This window comes from Jaculus jaculus, chromosome 5, assembly GCF_020740685.1.
Source record: "Jaculus jaculus isolate mJacJac1 chromosome 5, mJacJac1.mat.Y.cur, whole genome shotgun sequence".
NCBI lineage: Eukaryota > Metazoa > Chordata > Mammalia > Rodentia > Dipodidae > Jaculus > Jaculus jaculus.
This window is the reverse complement of record NC_059106.1, coordinates 31,442,396-31,466,046: the sequence shown is the minus strand read 5'-3', so window position 1 is coordinate 31,466,046 and position 23,651 is coordinate 31,442,396. Positions and strand designations below refer to the sequence as shown.

Sequence of the window (23,651 nt, the reverse complement as noted above, 5' to 3'; positions counted from 1 at the left end):
CAAGTTGTGGTCAGAATATCCAGGGGCATATAAAATGAATTAAAATAAGGTCTGGCTAACTCCATTATATAAGCTTTCTTTTTGTGCTAAGTATATTTGTGAGGGGAACTGCTTAGACCATCTGTTACATGTTTGTTTCATTGTTACTTTTCAGATGCCAAAAAGCCTATCATGGGAAAAAAGGGAGAAAAATAGACTTTAAGACTGTTTAAAAGGGATCAAGGAAAAGCCAGAAACCAAACCTCAAGTCTAAGATCTGCCTTCCTTTTTTATAACCAGAAAGTTCTAGAACAAGCGAGTCTATTTTAAGGGGATTATTACAAAGCACCTTGCTTTCCCTTTCATTTTGGTGCTGCTTCGTATGGCAGAGGAAGTGGAGGATTTTGGAAAGTGTCAGTTGTTCACACTTCTTTGAAAGAACAGAGGGAAGAGAGTCAGGGTGGGAAGGTACTCACCATTCAGCATGTTGAGAAGAAAGATAAATAAGGTGCAGACATTTGTGTAATTAATGATGCCTCACTGCCCACAATAATAAAGAATCATAAGAAGCTGAGTGACAAGAATGAGATACAACAGATCATGTCTTCTGTGGTCTCATATGCTCCTGGGTTTATCATAATGCTGACATCCAGTAATAGCTTGCTGGCTAGCTTGTCCCACTTGCCTAGCTGAATCAGTGAGTTATGGGTTCATTGAGAGACACTGTCTCAAAAATTAAGGCAGATAAATAATAGAAGACATACAATGGTGACCTCTGACCTCTGCATGCATCCACACACATGTGTACACACATATACATGCAAATGAAAAAATTGTAATGACAACCTAAAATGTGACAATTTCTCGTTGTAATAATGTCAACAGATTTTACATTCTAATTGTGTTTATATTCACTAACATTCAACACAAATTTTACAAAATGATATACACACTGGATATAAGATGTACTCATAAGATTCAAGAACAGATAGAGAGACTGGAGAGATGGCTCAGCAGTTAAAGTGCTTTCTTACAAAGCCTAACACCCTGGGTTTGATTCCCCAGTACCCATATAAGCCAGATGCACAAGGTGGCATATGCATCTGGAGTTGGTTTGCAGTGGCTACAGGCCCTGGCATGGCAATTCTCTCCATCTATCTATCTATCTATCTATCTGTCATCTTTCTTTCTTTCTTTCTATCTTTCTATCTATCTATCTGTCTATCTGTCTATCTGTATGTATTTGAAAATCAATAAAATAATTTTGAAAAAGGAGCAGATAGAATTATACAAAATTTCCACTTACTGGTAAATGAATCACATAAGAGATTATCTAGTAATTGAAAAAATTTGGGCTGGAGAAATGGCTTAGCAGTTAAGCACTTGCCTGCAAAGCCAAAGGACCCAGGTTTCATTCCCCAATTCACATGTAAATCCAGTTGCACAAGGTGGTTCATGTGTCTGGAGTTGTTTGCAGTGGCCACAGGCCCTGGCATGCCCATTCTCTCTCTCTCTCTCTCTAATAAATATTTTTTTTAAAAGTTTTAATAAACCATCCCACTCAGTGGAACAGAACCCATTAGCTGGATCTGGGAAAAAAGTCAGAACCATATTCACAAAAGGAGCCCACTCTCCATTATCAAGCTCCCAACAGTTTTAGGCTACAAGAGGGCCTACACCTATTAAATTCTCTCTAAAATAATAATGGTTATCCAATTTATCTGGTGCTGACTTCACACTCCATTGGAGAACTTGCTTCTCTTTTTCAGATGGATGCAAAAACCTGAGGAGAGAATCAGCCCATTGCACCTCAACGGGGCCCCAGTTGAAACCATAGAGTAATTGGGGAAATGAGCAAAAGTGCTGCTTCCTTGGTGAACCTGGTGCCAGCACAAGGGTGATGGAAATAGACACAGAGAACACTCAACTCCTACCAAACCAGATATCCAGACACACAGAGGCTCCCAAGACCTCATCACTATCACTGAAGTAAACATAAAATGAACCCAACGTGGCTCAGGGAAACTTGTGGAAAAGGGGGTGAAAAGATTGTTAGAGCCATATGTTGGGAGATTAGCACAGAGACACTGCCTCTTACCCATAACTGATGGATAACCCCACAATGCAAGACCCCCAATCCCCAACGAGGAGGGTCCCTGTGGAGGGAGGAGAACAGAGAGGAGGTTAATGGTGGTACCAACATGGCTGTATATGCACTGTGTACATAACTAATAAAAAAAAATAATAAACCATGGCTTAATTCACCTGGCTGAAGAATTTTTAAAGCATTCAAGCAAAGGAAATAGGTTATGGAATCATACAACAATATAGAAAAAGTATCAAAACTAAACAAAACTGTAAACAAGGAAATGATTCAACAGGATAGTGGCTACCACTCATGGGTAGGAAGTGAATATATAGAAAAGCCACATATGAACAAAGTGTGTGCATGGCGTGTGATGTTCTATTGCTCATCACTCCAGAGGTGGTGAGCACCCACATATTTATTACTCATCATTCAACCATGCTTGTTTTTTAAAAACACATTGGAAGGAATGAAAGAAAGTGAGATTATACACTAGAACGATTTTTTGAAGTACTAAATTTTGGTTGGAGCATTAAAGAAAAATAGATGGGACAAAACTGGATGTTTGCAGAGGGTTTTCTATTTATGCTTTCTAAGACCTGAAAAGAGCATTTAAATGTCACCAGAAAACAAGCTTCACCAAAGGACAGAAGGTGAAGAAGCAGGAGAGGAGCTGACAGTGAAGCAAGTTACATGTGTTGGTTGAAGGGAACAGGATGCAGGCACATTTGAACACATGAGCCTTCAGTGGAGGACTGTACCTAACCCACAGGCAGGAGAAAAGCTTGCATGCAGCACACGTACGTGCTTGGAGAGGAAGCGAAGGGGTGCAGTGGTGACATTCCTCTCAAAGCAAAGGACCAGAGGAAGTTTTCAGGAAATTTGAAAACATGAAATAAGCATTAGTGAAAACAAACTGGCCAAAAATAAATGCAGGGGACTCAAGCATTCTGCTTCCTGGCTGACTCCATCTCTACCCAACACTCCCTCTCCTTCCTTCCTCTCAAAAATCCTCCCTTTGTCAATCCTCACCTCAGGTCCCACATCCCCTGTGGCACCTTTTGATTATTGTATCATCATTCAATCTCCCTTTTCATTCTTTCTTGATAGGGTGTAACTCTGGCCTCAACCTTCCAACCCTCCTGCCTCAGTCTCCCAAGTGCTGGGATTCCAGGTGTGCACCATCACACTTGGCTCCCTTCTAAAATTTATAGCTCCATGGGCTGGAGAGATGGCATAGTGGTTAAGTGCTTGCCTGTGAAGCCTAAGGACGCCGGTTCGAGGCTCGGTTCCCCAGGTCCCACGTTAGCCAGATGCACAAGGGGGCACACACATCTGGAGTTCGTTTGCAGATGTTGGAAGCCCTGGCGCGCCCATTCTCTCTCTCTCCCTCTATCTGTCTTTCTCTCTGTGTCTGTCGCTCTCAAATAAATAAATAAAAATTTTAAAAAAAAAAAAAGGTGTGCACCACCACACCTGGCTTAAAATTTATAGCTCCTGACCATATCACTTTCTTTTCATTTCTCCACATACAATTTTTTAAAAAAAAATTTTTGTTGTTGTTCATTTTTATTTATTTGAGAATGACAGAGAGAAGAGAGAGAGAGAGAGAAAGAAGGATGCAGACAGGGAGAGAGAGAATGGGCGCACCAGGGCCTCCAGCCACTGCAAACAAACTCCAGACGCATGCGCCCCTTGTGCATCTGGCTAACGTGGGTCCTGGGGAATCGAGCCTTGAACCGGGGTCCTTAGGCTTCACAGGCAAGTGCTTAACTGCTATGCCATCTCTCCAGCCCTCCACATACAATTTTGCAGTAACTATTTTGTGTCCAGCATGACTTTGTTTTCATGTGTTCTCTCATTAGTTTATGAGTGCAGAAATCATGCCTTCTTAACATTCATTTTCAGAAAATCTGCTTTGTCACACAATGAACATTTAGATGCATTCTCTAAACACATCTACTGCAACAAAACAAAATTTTGGACACAAGGGCTCATGTATTCCCTGCTGGCCTCAAACTCACTCTGTAGCCAATGATGACATTGAACTTCTGAACCTCCTGCCTTTGTCTTCTGAGTGCTCAGCTGATAGGCATGTGCCAGGTTTTATGCAGTGCTAGGCAAGCACTCTACCAGTATCCCAAACCCCCAGTTTTGGCTTTGGAACTTACATTTGAGAGTTAAGTTACAAATATGATATTAACATATAATTAGTTTAATCTAAAAAGTTTAAAACAAATGCTTCTTGCTTATTAAACTATTAAAAGTTGGCATCATTACATTTTAATATTATTTCTTCATAAGATAGGTCTCCCAGAAAGTGAAGCAGTGTTATCAGCAAAAACAGATTATGTTAGGAATGCCATCTTGTGGTGGAATGTAGCCCATTACACTAACAGGACCTTTCAGTGATAATCTTTAATTTAGAAACAGAACATCTAATCAATTCACAAGTGTCAGTCATAGTTAACATCTAGTGTCAGTACACAGGAATACAAATTAAACATGTGCATGAATGTGCAGGTGTTTAACTGTCCAATAGAAGGTTTGCTGAAAAGGAAGACAATAAGAATGAACTTCAAATCATAGGTTGAACAAGGCTGTCTGTAACCACACATACACTTCTTATTAGATGAACTAGTACTAATTTTGGAAAACCTTTCACTTGTAATAGATAATTTTATTTCTGTGTCCACAACTAAGTAGTTTGTTGACTGCTACATTCTTGAAATTAAATACCAAACTTAATCAACCCAGCTGTAAACATTCTAAGAGGAGTAATGACCAACCAGCTCTTAAATTGGGATACACATAATTCTAGCCCAAAATGGTGCTGGAAACGGGTTTAAATGCTGGCCCTGTTCTTTATAGATAAGCGTACTTCTTCTATACAAGCTAGTTATTTTGAGCAGTAAATTCAGTGTTTGGTCATTACGTAGTAAATGGCTTTAGATGCAGTATTTAACAACTGTGCCTAAATATTTCTAAATGCTAAACTGAACATCAGACATTTTCGTCTGTTCAGAAGAAGTTGGAACTGATATATCCCTCATGGACACAACGTGAAGCATGAATGCACAAGGGTCCCTGTGCCACATCACCCTGTCACTTCTGGAGGACCTAGGAAGGAGCAATGCAGGTATAATGATCAGTGTTCAAGATCAGAACACCGAATTCCCAGCATTAACATATAAAGACATCTACACAAAAAAATCAAAGTGCTTTTGTACTCCAAATTAGTTTTTGAGATTTATTATTACATGCTCATCACCAGAAAAACTATCCTACTCCAAAGACTTGCGTATGAATTGACTCTGGATTATTTTCTCTACCTCACTCTTCAGGACATCCACATCAGCAGCACAAACCCGGTAGTCCATCTTCTCTTGCTGCTTTGTTCTCTCTAACAAAGCCTCATGTGGTGGAGGCAAGGCATTGTAGGAGCCCAGCAAGTAAAGCTGGCTGGACAAAGTTTGGTTGATTTCTTGAATCCTTAGAGCCCGCATGATGGCAGGTGCAAACTTGGAGTAATGGGCAGTGGAGGAGATGATCACTGGGCAGGTCTTGTCTTGCATTCTGTCTGCAACCACTTTTGCAACCGCAGTGTGTGGATCCAAAATATACCCCGAGGTGTTGTAGGTGGCATTGATGGTAGCCAGACAGTCTTCCTCAGAGCACCAGTCCGCGAGGAAGTCTCGCTGCAGCTTCTCAACCAGGATCTTTTCTATCTGGAAGTGACGCTGACTTTCTAACTGATTATACAGTGTTTCCATTAGTTGTCCATCTTTATTGGCCATCCAGTATAGATGGCGTTCCAGGTTGGAAGATTTGAGAATATCTATTGATGGTGAAAAGGTTTGTGCTAACTTCCTGTCCCGTAGATCGTAATGTCCCGTTTTTATAAAGTCAGTCAAAACATGGTTCTGATTCGAAGCGCAGATAAACTTTCGAAAAGGAATCCCCATCATTTTGGCATACACGGCTGCTAAAATGTTACCAAAGTTTCCTGTGGGAATACAGACATCTACCGGGCTTCCAAAGGAAACAAACCCTTGGCCGACGAGGTCGAGGTATGCGGAAGCATGATAAACTACCTGGGGAAGCAGTCGGCCCCAGTTGATGGAATTAGCTGAGCTTAAGACCGTCCCATATTCCACAGTCAGAAAGCCGGTGAAGTCAGAGTCTTTAAAAATCCTTTTAATGGCTGCCTGGCAAAAATCGAAGTCTGAGTCGACCCCTATGGCCCACCCATTTTCTCCCTGACTGCCAACTATTTGTGCCTTTTGAAAATCACTGACTCCGTGGTCTGGGAAAAACGTGGCCACGGCTATTCTCCGCTTGTCACTCCCCGCGAGGCGGCTGAAGCCGTGCAAGACGGCACTGCCCGTGTCCCCCGACGTGGCCACGAGGATCAGGTAGTTGCAACCTGGCGGGCTGCAGTGCGCGAAGATGCGGGGCATGAGCTGTAAAGCCAGGTCTTTGAAGGATCCCGTCGGCCCGTGGAACAGCTCCAGGATGAACTGGTTTCCCGAGAGGTGCCTGACCGGGGCCACCTTGGCGCAGGCGAAGCCATCCCCGTAGGCCGATTCGATCATCTGCCCGAGGCGGGCGGCGGGGACATCCGCAGGGTGGATGCACCGCTCCAGCAGGACCTGCGCCCTTTCCACGTAGGTGGCGCCCACCAGGCTGCTCCACTCTCCAGCGCTCAACTTCGGCAGCTCCTTCTCTGGGACGAAGAGCCCACCGTCAGGGGCCAGCCCCTCAACCACGGCTTCGCTGAAGAACTTGGCCGGGGCCTGCCGCTGCCGCGTGGAGACGAAGGTCTCGGCGCCCGTGTCCTGGAACCGCCGCACGGCGCCCAGCACCTTGTCGGCCACCTCCTCGGGGGAGGCCCCGCTTTCGCAGAAAACCCGAGCGTCATACCACTTCTTGTAATACTGCCTTCTCAGCTGAAGCAGGTCCTTCATGGGTGTCCCTGAGCTCTGGCCCACGATCCGGTCCAGTTTCATGGACCTGAGCCGGCCGAGGATGTCTCCGAGCGGCACGTCCAGGAACACGACGATTCCGTGCCTCTTGAGGTGCCGCATGCAGGCCTCATGCATGGGGTTGGAACCGGTCAGGGAGATCACACTTCCCGACGCAGACAGGTTCAGCACGGCCTTGCCTTCCTCCTCTAAAAACCGCTCGTTACCAACATCCCGCAACTTCTCAGACACGCTCATGTTCCAGGTTTTGGTCAGGATATCATCATCCACATCTATCACACAGCACCCCAGCCTCTGACCCACTATTCGGCCCACTGTTGTTTTCCCAGCCCCAGGAGGTCCCATCAGGATAATATTTTTGTCTCCCACGAGAGAGTGGGCTGAATGCCATGCCTTCCTCCATTCTGAACATGCAAAGGCTCTTGGGAGGAACTGCCGTGTGTGTGTCCCGGTGCTAAGGCGAGCGCTTGCAAAGCCCCTCTGTGCGATGTGCCAAAGGCGCCGACACCCGCTCAAGCCCAGCATCCTCTCCTCACCGCTCTGCCCAAGGCGGCCTGAGAACCGCCTGCAGCCCTTTGCAAGACACAAACGTAAAAAAGACATGTAGTTACCAATTTCCACAGTGTTAAAATCCTGAAAGGAGTGAATATGGTCATGTACTCAACACATGAACGGTTAAAAAGAAACCTTCCAAATTCACGGAACACTTTTAAAATGTTATAATGCAAATTCTCACAAATTGCCTACTGAACAGTTTTTTTAATTATAATTATCATATATTAGTTACACAAATCAATGGGCTTCACTATTCCCTTTCCATACATGCATTCATTAAGCTTTCATTATACCCATCCTTCTTTCTGCCAGTTCCATCCCCTCCTCTCCCTGATCAACTTGCTTTCCCTACAATGTCAGGTCTTGTTTGTTTGCTTGTTTCCCAGTATGAAAGAAAATATACAGTATTTGTTAATATCTTATCAATCTCAAGACTCTGATGAGCAACCTTTAAAAAAACCTTATGATTCTAGCACTACAAAAAAAAATCCATGAACAGTGAAAACATTACAATATGCCACATCATAGATGCTTTTTAAAACACATAGTAGCTGGACATGGTGGCACATGGCTTTAATCCCAGCACTCAGGAGGCAGAGGTAGGAGCATTGCTGTGAGTTAGAGGCCACCCTGAGACTACATAGTTAATTCCAGGTCAGCCTGGGCTAGAGTGAGACCCTACTTCAAAAAACAACAAAAAAAAATTTAAAAAACACTTAGTAATTCCAGTATCTATTTTCCTTTTATGAAATACTATAATAAATATTATAATAAATATTATAACAAATTTTGATCCATTGGCTTTTCACTATTTAGAGTTGACAGACTATCATTAATTATTAACTAGGTATAGAATTCAAAAATAAAACTAGAGAAAAAGGACATATTTGTTTATAAATTGCTTAAATAATTTTATAAACTACAAGTCAAAGGTATGCAATTTTCTTTCCTATGTGTCTTTAACATGCATATTGCTAAGAATTATGTTTATATATATTCATACTTGATCCCCTAAAACAGCCAAAGTGAAATGTATAGTATGCCAACAACTAATCACAAGGCTGTATGCCTATAATCTTAAATGCATACTCCCATCACTTCTGTTTCTATCCTTATAAATGTCATCAGTGGTAAGACTTAAATTCTAGATTTCAAAGAAATAGCCAAAAAACAGAGGAAGATTCCCATGAACAGAAGAAAATCTTTTCTGGCATCTAGAGAAGATCTACAATTTTCCATGCTGACCAACTCCCTGCCTTTAAACCAGACTCACCACTAAAACAAAGCAAATACCAGACAGGTGAAATATTTTTGTATAAAATGTAATTTAATAACTACTGCAATATTCATATAAGCTGACAGAACTATTCAGCTACAGGCTCTTCACATGTTCCTGATAGAACTAATATGCAACTAAGACATATGAAATATTAAACACTATATTTAGTTTTGAAAAATTCAATGATGTACTTACTACTAGTTATCTATACTAAGCTCTGTTTTGTAATTAAATATTTAAGCCACTTTTTAAACACTACCTCTGAATTTTACTTACAAGTAAAACTAAGAATTGGCAGGAGAATGAATTCATTTTCAGCTTGCATGTGCTGTTCATCTCCACTAACTTGTAAATTTTACAGGGTAACAGGAACCAATCTTAGATGAAAAGTTTCTTGATTATGAGGCCAAGTTGATATTTGCAAAAAGTAAGATCTACAAGGGAAAGATTTTCCAGTTAAACATGACTGCATACAGTATAATTTTGCACATAACATAATTATTTAAAAATCCATCTGAGGGCTGGAGAGATGGCTTTGTGGTTACAGCACTTGCCTGCAAAGCCAAAGGACCCAGATTCGATTCTCCAGGACCCATATAAGCCAGATGCATAAGTTGGTGCATGTGTCTGGAGTTTGTTTGCAGTGACTGGACGCCCTGAATTGCCTATTCTCTTCCTTCCTTGCCCTCTCTCTCTCTCTCTCTCTCTCTCTCTCTCTCAAATAAATACATAAAGATAACAAAAAAAAATTAAATCCATCAGAAATTTTAAGAAGACAGAAAAACTGACCATTGGTTTCCCAAATTTATTATTCAAAGATTAAGATATTATCCTCTTTCAATACTTATCATAGAATTTTATTAAACAGTAATAAAGTTATTTCTACCATTAAGCAATGAAGATAATATAACCAAATAATAACAAATATAAAATCTTTCACAATGACACTACATGAATTTAACTGCCTATTTAACAATCAGACAGAAGGGAAGCATTCAATGGATTAAAACCATGAAATAAGTGCTGAATTGCTCTTTCAGGTTTCTTCTCCATCCCAATCACTGTGTGATTTGTCTGTAATAGCATCTACTATGAAAGGTCTATAATAACTTCAAAGTACATGTGATAGTGTCTAGTAATAAGTATATTCATCACCATTCAGGATAAGTGACTAACACATATACACAGAACTACATTACCCAGACACAGGAGGTATCTCTCTTAAGTCCGGTTACTTCATAAATCTTTAGAAGAAAGTAGTGTCACTTATCCCAAACTAAGAATTAATTTGCTATGCAGCCTGAAACTTTTCCTAGAGTAAACCAAAGTCCAGAGAAAACTGTAACTTAAACCATATCAGCATTTTAATTATTAAAGTATATTTTCACACAAGCATTATCTGCCTTTACAAGCATCACATAAAATAGCATAACTTGGGTTGGAGAGGTAACTCAGTGGCTAAGGTGCTCGTCTGCAAAGCCAAAGGACCGGGGGTTCAATTCCCCAGTTCCCACATAAAGCCAGATGCACAAGGTAGTACATGCATCTGGAGTTCATTTGCAGTGGCTAGAGGCTCTACATTCATTCTCTTTCTCTCTCTCAAATAAATTAACTAAATAGCATAAATCATATGCTATTCAGGAGATTCTTGCTTATAACATTAGAAATTTTTGAGTTTGCACTATATAACTATATTTTTTAAATTTTTTGTTTATTTTTATTTATTCATTTGGGAGCAACATAGAGAGACAGAGAAAGAGAAAGAGGCAGATAGATAGAGAATGGGCACTCCAGGGCTTCCAGCCACTGCAAACGAACTCCAGATGTATGTTCCCCCTTGTGCATCTGGATTATGTGGGACCTGGGGAATCGAGCCTCGACCAGGGTCCTGCAAGCACTTAACCACTAAGCTCTCTCTCCAGCCCTATATACCTAGCTCTGCAATTTGATTTGAGTAGCTGGTTTGTTTTTTATGGACACTGTTCATTTATGTTTAATTCCACTTTCTGTTAGTTGCTACAATGCTTAACAGCAACTAAGAGTAGAAGACAGTAAGGCAAACTTTCATGTAAATCTGATCTGATCTTTACGAATCTTCCTTTGTCTTACCTCTACCACCTCTCATTTCCAAATGTTATCTTCTTTCTTTTGTCAAGACTTTGAGAGAGGAAAACCAATTGTTAAATAAAGGGAGAAAATTGTAAAAGTTTAATTTATGAATTATCTAACAATATTACTTCACAACAATAGCTCTCTTTAGCAGAAAGTAGTTAGATGCTACAACATATAACACTATTATGCTTTCTAATGATAAACATATTTTAAGCTGCATTAAATTGTATTAACAAAATAACTTTCAGGCCCCTTTGCCCAAGTATGTGTTAAACAACCTGAGAGATTAAAAAATACGTAAATAAATAAAATAAAATAAAATAAAAACAATGGTAAAGTTCCCAGGCATGTAACATTTACCCGTCAATTGAGCTTTCTCCTAAGAAGTACTACAGGTGACGCTAGTTATTCATGGTAGTTGTGCCCTATCACGTTCCTACCATCACTGGATTAGGGAACCCTGACCATTATTCCTAGGACTAATATACAGTTAGGTTCCTATGAGCCTTTGGTCACAAGGTTTTTGCATACAGATGAATATGTAACCTTGTTCTACATACATATCTGTTTAAAGAAAATACTTATATAGTCAATCACATAAATATCAAAACACAGAGAATATTTAAGAGTGATATCTTAACCACAAAGTAATCAAGTTTCATTGTGTTCATTATAGTTTTAGTAAATCATGTGCTTCACAAAAAAGATATTTTGGATACACATTAACTCCATAGTAGAAGGAAGACTACCCAGTTTCATTGCTCATTAATAATTTAGTGATTTTTGAAGTGCTTTAGGATTGAACCTACAGCCTTCAGCATGCTGGGCAAGCATTTTACTTCTAAACTACATCCTTCAAGTTAATAATGTTTAAATAAGTTCCTCTTCTGATCATTTCTGGTAGTGAAGCCTTCTTATCCATTATAGCCAAAGGACTCTACTTTTTAGACATAAAAGATAGCTGCCATCACGGCTGGAAAGATGGCTTAGTGGTTGAGGCATTTGCCTGCAAAGCCAAAGGATCCCGGTTCGACTCCCCAGGACCCATGTAAGCCAGATGCACAAGGTGGCACATGCGTCTGAGGTTTGTTTGCAGTGGGTGGAGGCCCTGACATGCCCATTCTCTCTCTCTCTCTCTCTCTCTCTCTCTCTCTGTCTGCCTCTTTCTCTCTCAAATAAATGAATGAATGAATGAATGAATTAAAGATAGCTGCCTTTGAAACAGGTATCACAGTGGAGCTTGACACAAAACATACTGTGTACATATTCCAGAAACACATGACCTCAGGAATAAGATTTCACAATTATTCTATCACAAGTTGATCAAAACAAACTAGTTAAGTGATTTTTAAAAATGCATAATAATCTCAAGTATTTTTTTCCTGAAATGCTATTGTTTACATTCTTTTTTAACTGTTTAAGCATGCTATTTTATTATTATTATTGATAACCTTAATATATAAACAAATTGGTCACATTCCCACTGGTTATATTATATTATATTAATATAATCCCTCTGTCCATCCCCCATTCAAATGAGGTCCATCCTCAGTGGGGTTGTCAAAACTCACCATGAGGTCATGGGCACACCAAAATTCTTTATAGTGGGGTGACAATGATTCAGAGTGTACCTTCCCACCCTTGTTTCTTACATTCTTTATGTCCCCTTTTCCACAATGTTCCCTGAGTCTTGGAGGGCATGTTGTAAGTTTCCTTTAATGTGTGATTCTTAAATAAGTACATACTAATTTTTACCAACCTATTAACAATGATGTTCTCTGAAGTTCACAGTTAGGTGAGACTCAACCAAAATTACACTGTAACACATAACATTTTTTACTTCCAAAAAGATTCATAACATCTTTTCCAAATTATTAGAAAATTATTGTTGCAGTCAGCTCTTCATTTGCTGTGACAAACATACAATTAGACATGGCTTATGGGAGGAAGGGGCTTTATTTCAGACTTACAAAATCCAGGGGAAACTCCATCAGTGCAGAAGCAGCCAGCACCCTTTCACAGATCCAAGCAGAGACACTACCAACAGGTAGCACCACAGAAAAAAACTATGAACATCCAGAACTCAAGCTGCTTTTACACCTCTGGGCTGGACTTCAGATCCAGCCCCAAACACACCTTAGGGCTGGACTCCGAGATCCACCCCAGTGACATGCCCTCCTCCCTGTAGCAGGGCTCTGCCTGCTAGGGGCTCACATTGCAAGTTCAAGTTTAAAGAAAAACCTGAGTCTATCAGAGCAGACATTTAAACTATCACATTTATACTACAAAAACTACCTACTTTTCAAATCTGAAAAATTCTTAAAACCCTAGTCAAAATGAGTTAGCATATGCCACCTATTTAAAATATATTTGTTGGGCTGGAGAGATGGCTTAGTGGTTAAGGTGCATGCTTGTGAAGCCTAAGGACCCAGGTTTGATTCTCCAGGTCCCACATAAGCACATACACATGGTGGCACATATATCTGGAGTTCATTTGCAGTGGCTAGAGGCCCTGGTGTGTCTAGTCTTACTCTGTCTCTCTCTCTCCCTGTGTCTCACACAAATTAATTAATTAAAACCTGTGTCCTTCTCTTACCTGCTCTGCCTCTTCTACATTTCTTTAAAAAATAAAATAAAATGTTTGCTGTAATGTCTTTCCAAAATAAAATACAAGACAGTGAAAGGTGTGTGGTGCATGCCTTTAATCCCAGCACTCAGGAGGTAAAGGTAGGAGGATACCAATGAGCTCGAGGCCATCCTGAGAATACATAGTCAGCCTGGGCTAGAGTGAAACCCTAGCTTGAAAAACCTGAGACTATAAGAAAGCACAACAAAAAATATAAAAATGTTTAGTAAGAAATATAGTTCATTGAACTCACCATCCAGCTCTAGTAATATGATCTCTTCTTAAATATTCAGGACAAGTAACTGTACAGAAGATCTAGTCCATAAAGCTATTCTGAGGTTTAAAAAGAAACTTAAATTACTATACTTTTCAATAATTATTGCTTTTCAATAGTTAGAAAAACTGCAAACACATCAGGATATGAACGAGACAAGGGGGGCAGTGGTGCCTGCTGCCTCAACCACAAAACTGTTCAGCTGCCTACTTCCCAGGAAACAGTTAAGAAGTGAAGGCTCCACGTGCTCCACAGCCAGGAGGCACTCACTGGGTCTCAAAGCATGATCTCCCAAGCTCATCACTATCTTTGTCCTAAGAAAACTGACTAGGCTGGACCTGTTAGTGGCCAGATATTAGACATCCAAATGGTTCCAAATATTGTATTAAAAAGACAGAATTTAAGCACCCTTCTCAACTTTGTAAATTAAAACATTTATTTTGAAGAGAATTGCTAGTAATCTTAGCTACTTAGGAGGCTGAGGTAGGAGAACTGCAAGTTCAGGGCCAGCCTGGACAGCATAGTGAAAATATCACACACACACACACACACACGTACACACACACCCACATGTATCTTTATTAAGGGCTTACTTTTCCTTCCAATCATCGTATTTACTTTCCCATCCCATTTTATTTATTGTAGGCTAAAATCATCTTTATCAAAAAAAAAAATCAACATTTGCTCACGTATAACAGCACATACCCTTTATACCAGGGACTTTTCAAATAATGAACAAGCCAAAGGGCACATCTGACCCATCAGCTCTTAGACATGATTTCTGGCTGCTCTGACTATTTTGGCAGAACTGCATAGTTGCCAGAGACCTGTCTCCTGGCTTGCAAAAGTCAAAAATACAGATTCCTTGTATTTTTGCATAAAAAGTTTGATCCCTGAAGGGATATACCAATGCTAATTCCTTATGGGCATGATATTTGACACAGACATTTTCTAGAACTGTAATTTTTAGAGAACTGTAAAAACCAGAAGAATGTTCTGTTTAAACACTTTCCAGTACCGAACAGAATTATAGACTTAAGTTCCTTTCCAAAAGATTTAAAAGCCTCATAACAACTGTAAATTTGGGACACTACTGACTATTTGTGATTTTCTTTCAGAACCATCACGGAATTTAGGCTACCTAAGGCCAGTTGGTGCTACCTAAAAAATATAGTTCAGTGAATTTCTTAACAACAACAAAAATCTATGCCATCATCCTGCATTAATAAATCTCTTCTTAAATGTCTAAGGAAAGTGACCCTCACTCATAGGGTTATTCTGCATGGACTGTCTCTTTCGGGGACTGATTGGCATACATAGTCCCCAAGGGTTCCTTCCAATTAGAAAGTTGATAAGTATTGGAGCTGGGATGTGGCTCAGGGCACTTACCCAGTATGTTTGAACCACTGGGTTCAATCTCGGGTAGGGGAGGGTAAACATATATGCCTAGGCTAATAGTGTATCATTCTATGAATTCTTGATTCAGATCTTAGCGTGTAGCAGAACAGATCACTCAAACGATTTTTCTCTATACATGCTAAGCAAAATGAAACAATGCAAGCCAAAATACCCAAAAGGAAAAGGAGTGATATGAATGTATAATCTATCCTAAACTATTTTGGTAGACAGTCTGTTGTGAAGAAACAAGAGAATTGTCCTCCAAAGAAGTCATTCATTCATGTGAAAAGTTGATGCCCCCCAAAATTATAATAAACTGGGTAACAGAAAACTAAATTTATTACTTTCCAGTGAAATTTAGTAAGCATCTCACAAAAAAAATCTATGCATTAGCACAGCCCTGTAAATTAGAACAAAAGCCCCCCAAACCTTAATACCGTTTAATCCCTCTACCAGGTACCAGAACCCCAAAATTTGATGATACCACCATCTAATGGCAGCTCCGCTTCCCTAGGCAGAGACATCTCTGTCAGGTTGGTCCAGAGGCAACGGCATTCTCTCCCAAATCGTATTGCCAAAGTGTCTTTAAAGGCTCGGGTGGAGGCTTCGACATGAGTTTGCCTTCAAACAGCCACAAGTGCATAAACAGATCAAAAGAGCAAAGGGCTCAGAAGGGCTTAAAAACCGCTTTGCAGAAGGAAAGAAACTCAAAAGGACACGGAAACGGGGGCAAACACTAGAAGGCTGCTCCTAGCGGGGCTGCCCGCACGCCGGCGGGAGGACCGGCGCGACAGGTGTCAAGCCAGGCCGCAAGCAGCTGGGATGACCGGGAGGAGCAAGAGGGAGGACGCACAGGCATGCGAGGACCCCAGCAGGCCGCTAGCTCGGCTTTCTACCTCCTCCATCCACTCACCACGAACACCACACACAGAAGACTGGGGGGGAAGGAGGGAAAAGGGAAGAAAGCGTCCACAAACCGCAGGGGCAGCGTCGGCACACGGAGCCCCACACCCCCATTCTCACCCGCCCCGCCCCCGCGCCGCGGCCCCTGCGCCTGCGCGCCCAGCGCCCAGCCGCGAGCCGGCCACGTGACCCCCTTGCCCCGCCCCCCGAGCGCTTCGGCCCCTCCCTCTCCGCATCAGCTTGGCCCTGGCTGCTTGCTCCGCCCCCTTTCCAAGTCGGAGCCTGCGCATTAGTCTTACTGTGGGACGCCTGCGCAGCTACTGTACTTGTCATTGTCGATCTTTTTCTCTCTCAATCTCTCTCTCTCTCTACAAATACACAAAGAACAAAGCAGAATATTTTCAGGGACATTGATTTCATCTCATCTTCCCCAGAGGCACAAGGCCTTCTATATGAACTTCTGAGGCAAGAGAAGGCAGTGCAAAAATAGTAACAATAAGAGGAGACATCTGGTTTGCTAGTCTGCCTTCCACTTACGGGTCTCCTAGTAACCGTTTCCATAGCAACCACCTTCAACAACGCTAAGCCATCCCGGGAGGGCTAGAAAGAGTATTTTCCTTTCTTTCCCTGGAGAGAGGGCTTCTAAGAAAGGGTCAAAAGAGGATTATGTGAAAGAGAAACCTGAGTTCCTTGATAAAGGAGCAAGAAAAGGAAGGAGAAGCAGTGAAGAAAAGAACAGAGATACTGGTCTAGGGAGAGAAAAGTCTAGGGAGGACACTAATTTTTAAGGAGTCCTTTGCTAACCATGGAGTCAGCGTGCTTTTCCGAGAGTATTTATAATCTCATACCCAGTGACTTGAAGGAGCCGCCCCAGCCTCCTAGGTATGTTGGTAAGCAAAGATGACCACTTGAGAAGGGAAAAATTATTTCATTTAAGGACTAACTTATACAGCACACACATATCTATATATTCTTGCATACATATCATAGAACTTTTAGAATTAAAACGCATTTTGGTCTTATTGAAGTAGTCCTGGACAAATTCTTTAAAAAAAAAAAAAGAGGTGGCTAAAGGAAGGGTAAGACTGCTTATAATGCAATTGTCCAAACAGAAACTGGGCCTCAATATCCATGACCTCACAATGCCTAGTACTACCTTCACAAGACCCTCACATAGGAGAAAAAGATAATGACTTCAAAACAAAAGACTAACCGGGAGAGGAAGGGGACTTGTGAAGGGAAAGTGGGGGAGGGGAGGGAATTACCATGGTTTATTTATTGTCTATAAGTACGGAAGTTGCTAATTAAATAAAGAGGTGAAAAATCTGGTTGCTTAGCATGCCACAATTCACAGAGCAGGTAGTCCAATGCTGTGAGATGGTTATTTAATTGTTATTCATAGTCTCCCCTGAATATTACGTAGTTATTTTGTCATTTACCTCACTGTACAATGTAATGGGATATTTTCATGTTGCTAAGAGAAAAAACACAATTTTATCAGTGGGTAAAATATTTGGTATTTAGTTTCAGGAACTAGACGTTGTATTTAATCGTACTATTTCTCCTGCTCTATAGTGCTTACCCCCTCCCCCCACCAAATTATTGTAAAAAACAAATTCTCATTTGTGTCTAAGCCTCAATGTTTTCTTGGGTAAAACAAATAAGATGGACCAGATACCGGATGCTAAGGTCTTTTTCGGACCTTTATGGGTGAATGAAAGGAAGAACGGTTGGTAGATAGGAACCCACAAATATAGAATTAAGCTAATATTTTTAAATAGTTAGGACCCAAAATATGTCCCAAAACTCAGAGCGGTAACCACAAGTAAAAGCTTCTATTATTCTCCTGTGTACCTACTTAGAATTTATTTAAATCTGTGGAGAGAAAAGAAAGTTACCAGTAGACATCACCTCTTTCCTCCTAGGACTGCAGATGCTTCCTATTATTTACCTGTTGCCTTTTCCTCAGGCAAGTCAAAGCCACTTTACAAAGAGCACTGGTCAGATGCCTGTGATCTCAGCACTCAGGAGGCATAGACAGGAAAATCCATGTTTGAATCTAGCCTAAGCTGTGCAGAAGACTCTGTCTCAAAAAAAAAAAAAAAAAAAAAAAACCATACGGTGATTCCAGATGTGGTGGCACATACCTGTGATCCCAGAACTACTGAAGAGATGAAGCAGGAGGATCAGAAGCTCCAGGTCATCCTCCAGTAGGAAGGATGTTTGAGGACAGCCTGGGAGGAAGGACACTGTCTCAAAAACAAACAAACAAAAACCAATACCACAAATGCACTGGACTAAAATTCAGCTCCAAATCAGATATATCATTGTTCTGGAATAAATTTTCACTTGTTTCCTGATTTGTAAACTAAATTGAGTAGATCAGACAATTTTTATGCCCCTTCCAAATCTAATAGTCAATTATTTTTATTAATGATTACTTAGAGTGATAACAATGACAAATGTGCAACTCCTTCAACTTTATGCCCAAGTGAGTATTTGGTTTTAACCAAAGCAATAACTATTTTGTATTTCATTTAGCTTGTCAGAATCTAGTGGAGGTCAGAGAGAGGAATGTAAACCATTATATAAATGCAGAGTTTACACTTGTTTAGATTATTACTGCTGAACCAACCTTTGGTCCAAAATTCTTATACAAGGTAAAACTTTTCCTTTCTAGAATGCACAAAACAATGTTATCCTCTACAAAATACTGAATTAATACTATTAGGTAGCCATTCAATTCATTGGTAAATTAAGGAGCTTTACTAAACCTGGAAAATTTTTCAATTTATAGTAATGGTGTTTATTTGGCAAGCATTAACTTAGTCCCTACTATGTATGTAACATTGTCCTAGTATTCTAGATAATGTTGGAATGACAACATAAATTCCTTGGTTTTGCTTTGAAGAAACAAGTACAAAAAGACCTAGGAGGAGAAAGAATAAAAGTATGAAGTGTGGGCTGGGGAAATGTCTCAAAATTTAAAGGCATTTGAGTCCCTTGTAGTTACATAAAGCCAAATGCCCAAAGTGGCCCATGTGTCTGGAGTTCATTTGCAGTAGCAAGATGTCCTGGTGCACCCCTTATACTCTCTCTCTCCCTCTTTCTTTTTCTCTCCCTCCTTCCTGCTAATAACTGAATAAAGTGCCCAAATAATTCTGTCAGGCGAAGGCAGTTCCCTGCTAACAACAGTGATGTGAACTTTTGTGGCTAGATGGCATGCATGTAACCTAATTTGTAAAAAAAGAATGATAAAAAAAATTCTGCTGGAACCATGATAGAATAACTTATCCTTAGTCTCTCCACTGACAGAAAGACTTAATCACAAGCAATAAATATTTAAATCTTCAAGTCCTATCTGCATCACTGAGTTATCATCTAGCCCCAAGGAAGCTCACCATGGCTTTCAGATCTGGCAAAGCCCCTGACTTCTGATGAACTGATGATGCCTCACATCTCAGAGTTTCTACTAAATTGCATGTTTAAAAGCATTAAAATTATGACTAGCCCCGAAGTAAAATATTATTTAAAACCCTAATGAGAAATGCAAATATTAAATAAGGATTTATAAGACAGAGATAAATGACTTAACTTAGGGGAAGAGTAGTTGTTTGTAGTTAAACTACAAACTGAGATTTAAGGTGGGAAAGCATTAGGCTCAATGGAAAGCCATGACTCACTGTCAAACTTTGAGTTACTTATGGTGCATGAGTTGACTCTTACCATATCCTACTTAAGTTTATAACTGGTTAATATCTGTAATCATATCCTTCTTGTCCTTTTTGTTTAAGGCTCTATTCCAGATATTTTCTGAAGATCGTGTGAAACTCTTATCTCCTTTTCTTAATGTTGGGCACAATATCCAAGCAGCCTAAATTTCCATTAGCATTTTGACATTTGTGCCCAAGTGTTAGCTTACATTGCAATCCCTGCATGTATTATGTCTAATGCTGGCCTCTCTCATATTCTAATTGTGTTGCTGATTCTTTTTTAAATGTAAATTCATAATTAATTTATGGAGATAGTTTTGAATTATAAATCATTCATACACTCTATTAACCATCCTTCTCAGCTTTGTGTCATTTGCAAATCTAATAAGTATTTCATTTATATCTCGATCTATCATTAAATGGGCAAGTATCATACTTCCTGTAGGCTAACTATCCTCTCCCAAGGCTGACAATATTTTCTGGGTGTTCAGCTACCCAAGTGGACCCATTGGTCAGTTACTATTTCTCTACCTCATTAGCAAGAATGTATAGGAAGATTTGCTAACATTGAGATGAAAATTATAATTCATAAGATAGCTTCAAAATCTATGAGTCTAATAACTTTATTAATTGATGTTCATCAGTAGTGACCTCCAAAATGGCTCATGCAATCATTACCTTTCTACAAACCTAAGTAAGTCTTTGTGCAACCATTCTAAGAAACTTACCTCTAGAGCAACCAAAGCAGTTTTGGAATGTAATTTTTCAAAAATGCAATTTTTTTATTTTTTAGTTTCACAAGGTAGGGCTTCACTGTAGTGCAAGCTGACCTGGAATTTACTATGTAGTCTCAGGGTGGCCTTGAACTCATGGTGATCCTCCTACCTCTGCCTCCTGAGTGCTGGGACTAAAGGCGTGAGCCACCACACCGGGCTCAAAAATGCAAATATCTAATGCCCTAAACACAATTAGCATACTTTACATGTTTTTCTGTTTCTCGTTATAACCAGAATTTTTCTTTTGGAGCTTTTATCTCTTCCAGGCTGCCTTTCACAGTCTACCCTGCTACACCATGTTTTCTGAGGGCTTTATGACACTTTCTTGGTTTGAAGCCTAGTTATATATAAGAAGTTCTTAAGCAACTTGTTCCCTGACTATTATGAATCAAATGTCACAGTCATTTTTATCTGGAGGATTTTCTTTCGTACTATCTACTTTACTGATTACAGCCAAGAAATCAACTGAGAGAAGCAGTATATGTTTTGATGAGCTTCTAGTCAGAGAAGTCAAGAAAATTGCAAATTTTGCATTAGTTTCTTTTGTCCTTGTTTAGGGTTTTTTGGGTTATTTTTAAAAATTATTTATTGGCAGGCAGAGAGAGAGAATGGCACACCAAGGAATCTTGCCACTGCAGACTAACTCCAGATGCAAGCACCCCTTTGTGCATCTGGTTTTACATGGGTACTAAGGAATTAAACCTGGGCCAACAAGCTTTGCAAGCAAATGTCTTTAACTCAGCAATCTCCCCAGACCCCTTTTTTGGAGACAGGTTTTCATTATGTAGTCCAAGATGGCCTTGAACTTGTGGCAAACTTCCTGCCTCAGCCTTCCAAATGCTTGGATTACAAACATGAGCTACTATGCTCAACTCCAAAATCTGTGTTTGATGCATGATATCATTTATGCTGAAATTCCTACTTCTGAAGCATATGGTCTCAGAATGAATTTATGCTTACTATCAGAATCATTCATATTTTTCACCTCATTAGGCAATCCCCACCAACCCTGCAGGTTTCAACCCTAATATTGCTTCTCTTCATATCTTATATTACTTCTCACACATGCTTTGATTTTATAGTTTGGATAGAAGATTCAAAGTCACCAGGTAAACATTAAAGATGTGTTATAATTAAAGAATCACCTGACAAACAAAATTGAAGGCCTAGAAACTGCCTGATGCACTTTCAGATGCATGGATGAAAAGAAGGACCTAGACAAACAAGGTTTCTGTCACAAGAAAATTTTCAACTACTATATGCATATGAGATAAGATAAGATTTTAGAGTTGGGCATGGCAGCACATGCCTGTAATTTCAGCACTCAGGAAGCAGAGGTAGGAGGATTGCTGTGAATTCGAGGCACCTGTAGTCCCAGCACTGGGGAGGTAGAGACAGGAGGATACCTAGGGCTTCCTGGCTAGCTTATCTATTGAAATTGGTGAGCTCAAAGTTCAGGATGAGACCCTGTCTCATAACACAGGTGGAAAACAAATGATGAAGACACCTGATATTGACCTCTGGCTTCACACATATGTGAGTATACACACATACAATCATACACAACACACACAGAGCTATGTGACCCACATCATTAATTTAAAATATTCTAATAGTCATTTTTTAAGTAGAAAAACAGTTTAAAATAGTAAGTATTATATTTATCCCAATATATTGATAATACCATGATTTTAGTATGTGGAACCAGATACATTTAAAATACTCAATATTCATAAATATTGTACAATATAAATCTAGATGACTTCATTAATAACACACCCTCTTGTGCTTTATTATCTTTCTCAATAATTTGTTATCTTAATTATACTCAGTGACATATACCTACATTGTAAATTAAGTACAAAACATAACTTTGAAAAAAAAAACATAGCTTTGACAGCCAACCTTGTTGGGATAGAATTGGTGTCTGTTTTTTAGGTGTAATCACTTAACATAGTTACAAGACTGGATGGAACACTATCATTTCAATGCCTGTAGATGAGCTTATGCAGTATTTATGTATGTGTAGGAATAATTTAGAGGACCTTAAAGCACAGAGTAGACTCCAAAGTTAACATTAGCCTAAAATCTAACACTCACACACACATAGTTTACTCAGGTAGATGCCCGTCTCACTGATAAGAGTGAAAAAAATTTCAATCAAAGTCTTTCAAACTATCCTAAACTTTTGAGCATTATCATTTCTCTATGTGACCTTAAAACATTTTTTAGAAATGAATTCCTAGGGTCTTAGTGATATAAATTACTATAGCATGATTATTGGCAATAAAAGTGATGATATTATTGAAAAGAATTTTAGTTCCAAAAAAGTTATCTCTAGTTCATATCTGCTAAATAGGAAATAAAGAAAGTAATCTAATATAATCCCCTGTTAGATATGTATGATAAAACTACAGCATTCAGAAAATGGAACCAAATGCAGTTTATTAATTTAAAGAGTAAGTTTTGTATATTCTAGCATGAAAAGAGATCACACTATATTATATTTAAAATTCAAATTGTAATTCATATACAGAAATAGAGATAGAGAAATTGAATTTATTCTGAAAAATTAATTGAGAAGATAAAAGTAATCTAGATTATTACTCATTTATTTTATTTTTGTAATTGGGAATAATAAAAAACATTCATATAAAATAGAATATCTCTTTTTTCACTTTTCAAGGTGGCATCGCATTCTAGTCCAGGCTGACTTGGAATTCACTATGTAGTCTCAGGCTGGCTTCAAACTCACAGTGATCCTCCTACCTCAGACTTCCAAGTGCTGGTATTGCCTGCATGCTGGCGAGGATATCTTATTTCATATAACAGATGAATAGATTTTTCAATTTTCATACCTGCAAAAAGTACTGAATAAAAAAATTGCAAATTAAAAATAAGTAGGTATAGACACACCCTATTTCCCTACAAAGGAAATTATGTTATTAATCATGACACCATATCT

General features: G+C 39.6%; 2 protein-coding genes across 7 annotated transcripts in view; one reads left to right on the top strand and one right to left on the bottom strand.

Annotated features, from left to right (window-relative positions):
• Positions 1–4,468: 4,468 nt before the first annotated feature.
• Positions 4,469–16,316, bottom strand: Thnsl1 (threonine synthase like 1). 6 transcript variants are annotated; one of them, XM_045151293.1, is made up of 5 exons: positions 16,272–16,316; positions 13,876–13,955; positions 10,994–11,041; positions 9,161–9,318; positions 4,469–7,623 (listed from the first exon to the last, which is right to left on the bottom strand). In XM_045151293.1, exons 4-5 carry the CDS (start codon positions 9,218–9,220, stop codon positions 5,350–5,352), a joined length of 2,334 nt encoding a protein of 777 aa, XP_045007228.1. In that variant the 5' UTR covers positions 9,221–9,318; positions 10,994–11,041; positions 13,876–13,955; positions 16,272–16,316; the 3' UTR covers positions 4,469–5,349. The 6 variants fall into 6 exon arrangements, with proteins under 6 accessions (XP_045007228.1, XP_045007227.1, XP_045007231.1 ...); XM_045151292.1 differs by having other exon boundaries at positions 16,208–16,307; XM_045151296.1 differs by lacking the exon at positions 16,272–16,316 and adding an exon at positions 15,779–16,185.
• Positions 16,317–16,802: 486 nt separating this feature from the next.
• The window catches only part of Enkur (enkurin, TRPC channel interacting protein), a 29,434-nt gene continuing 22,585 nt past the window's right edge, over positions 16,803–23,651 (top strand). Inside the window, exon 1 of the mRNA XM_004659671.2 lies at positions 16,803–17,079. Within this exon, the coding sequence (XP_004659728.2) occupies positions 17,003–17,079 (77 nt within the window). The 5' untranslated portion in view covers positions 16,803–17,002. The remainder of the gene's footprint in view (positions 17,080–23,651) is intronic.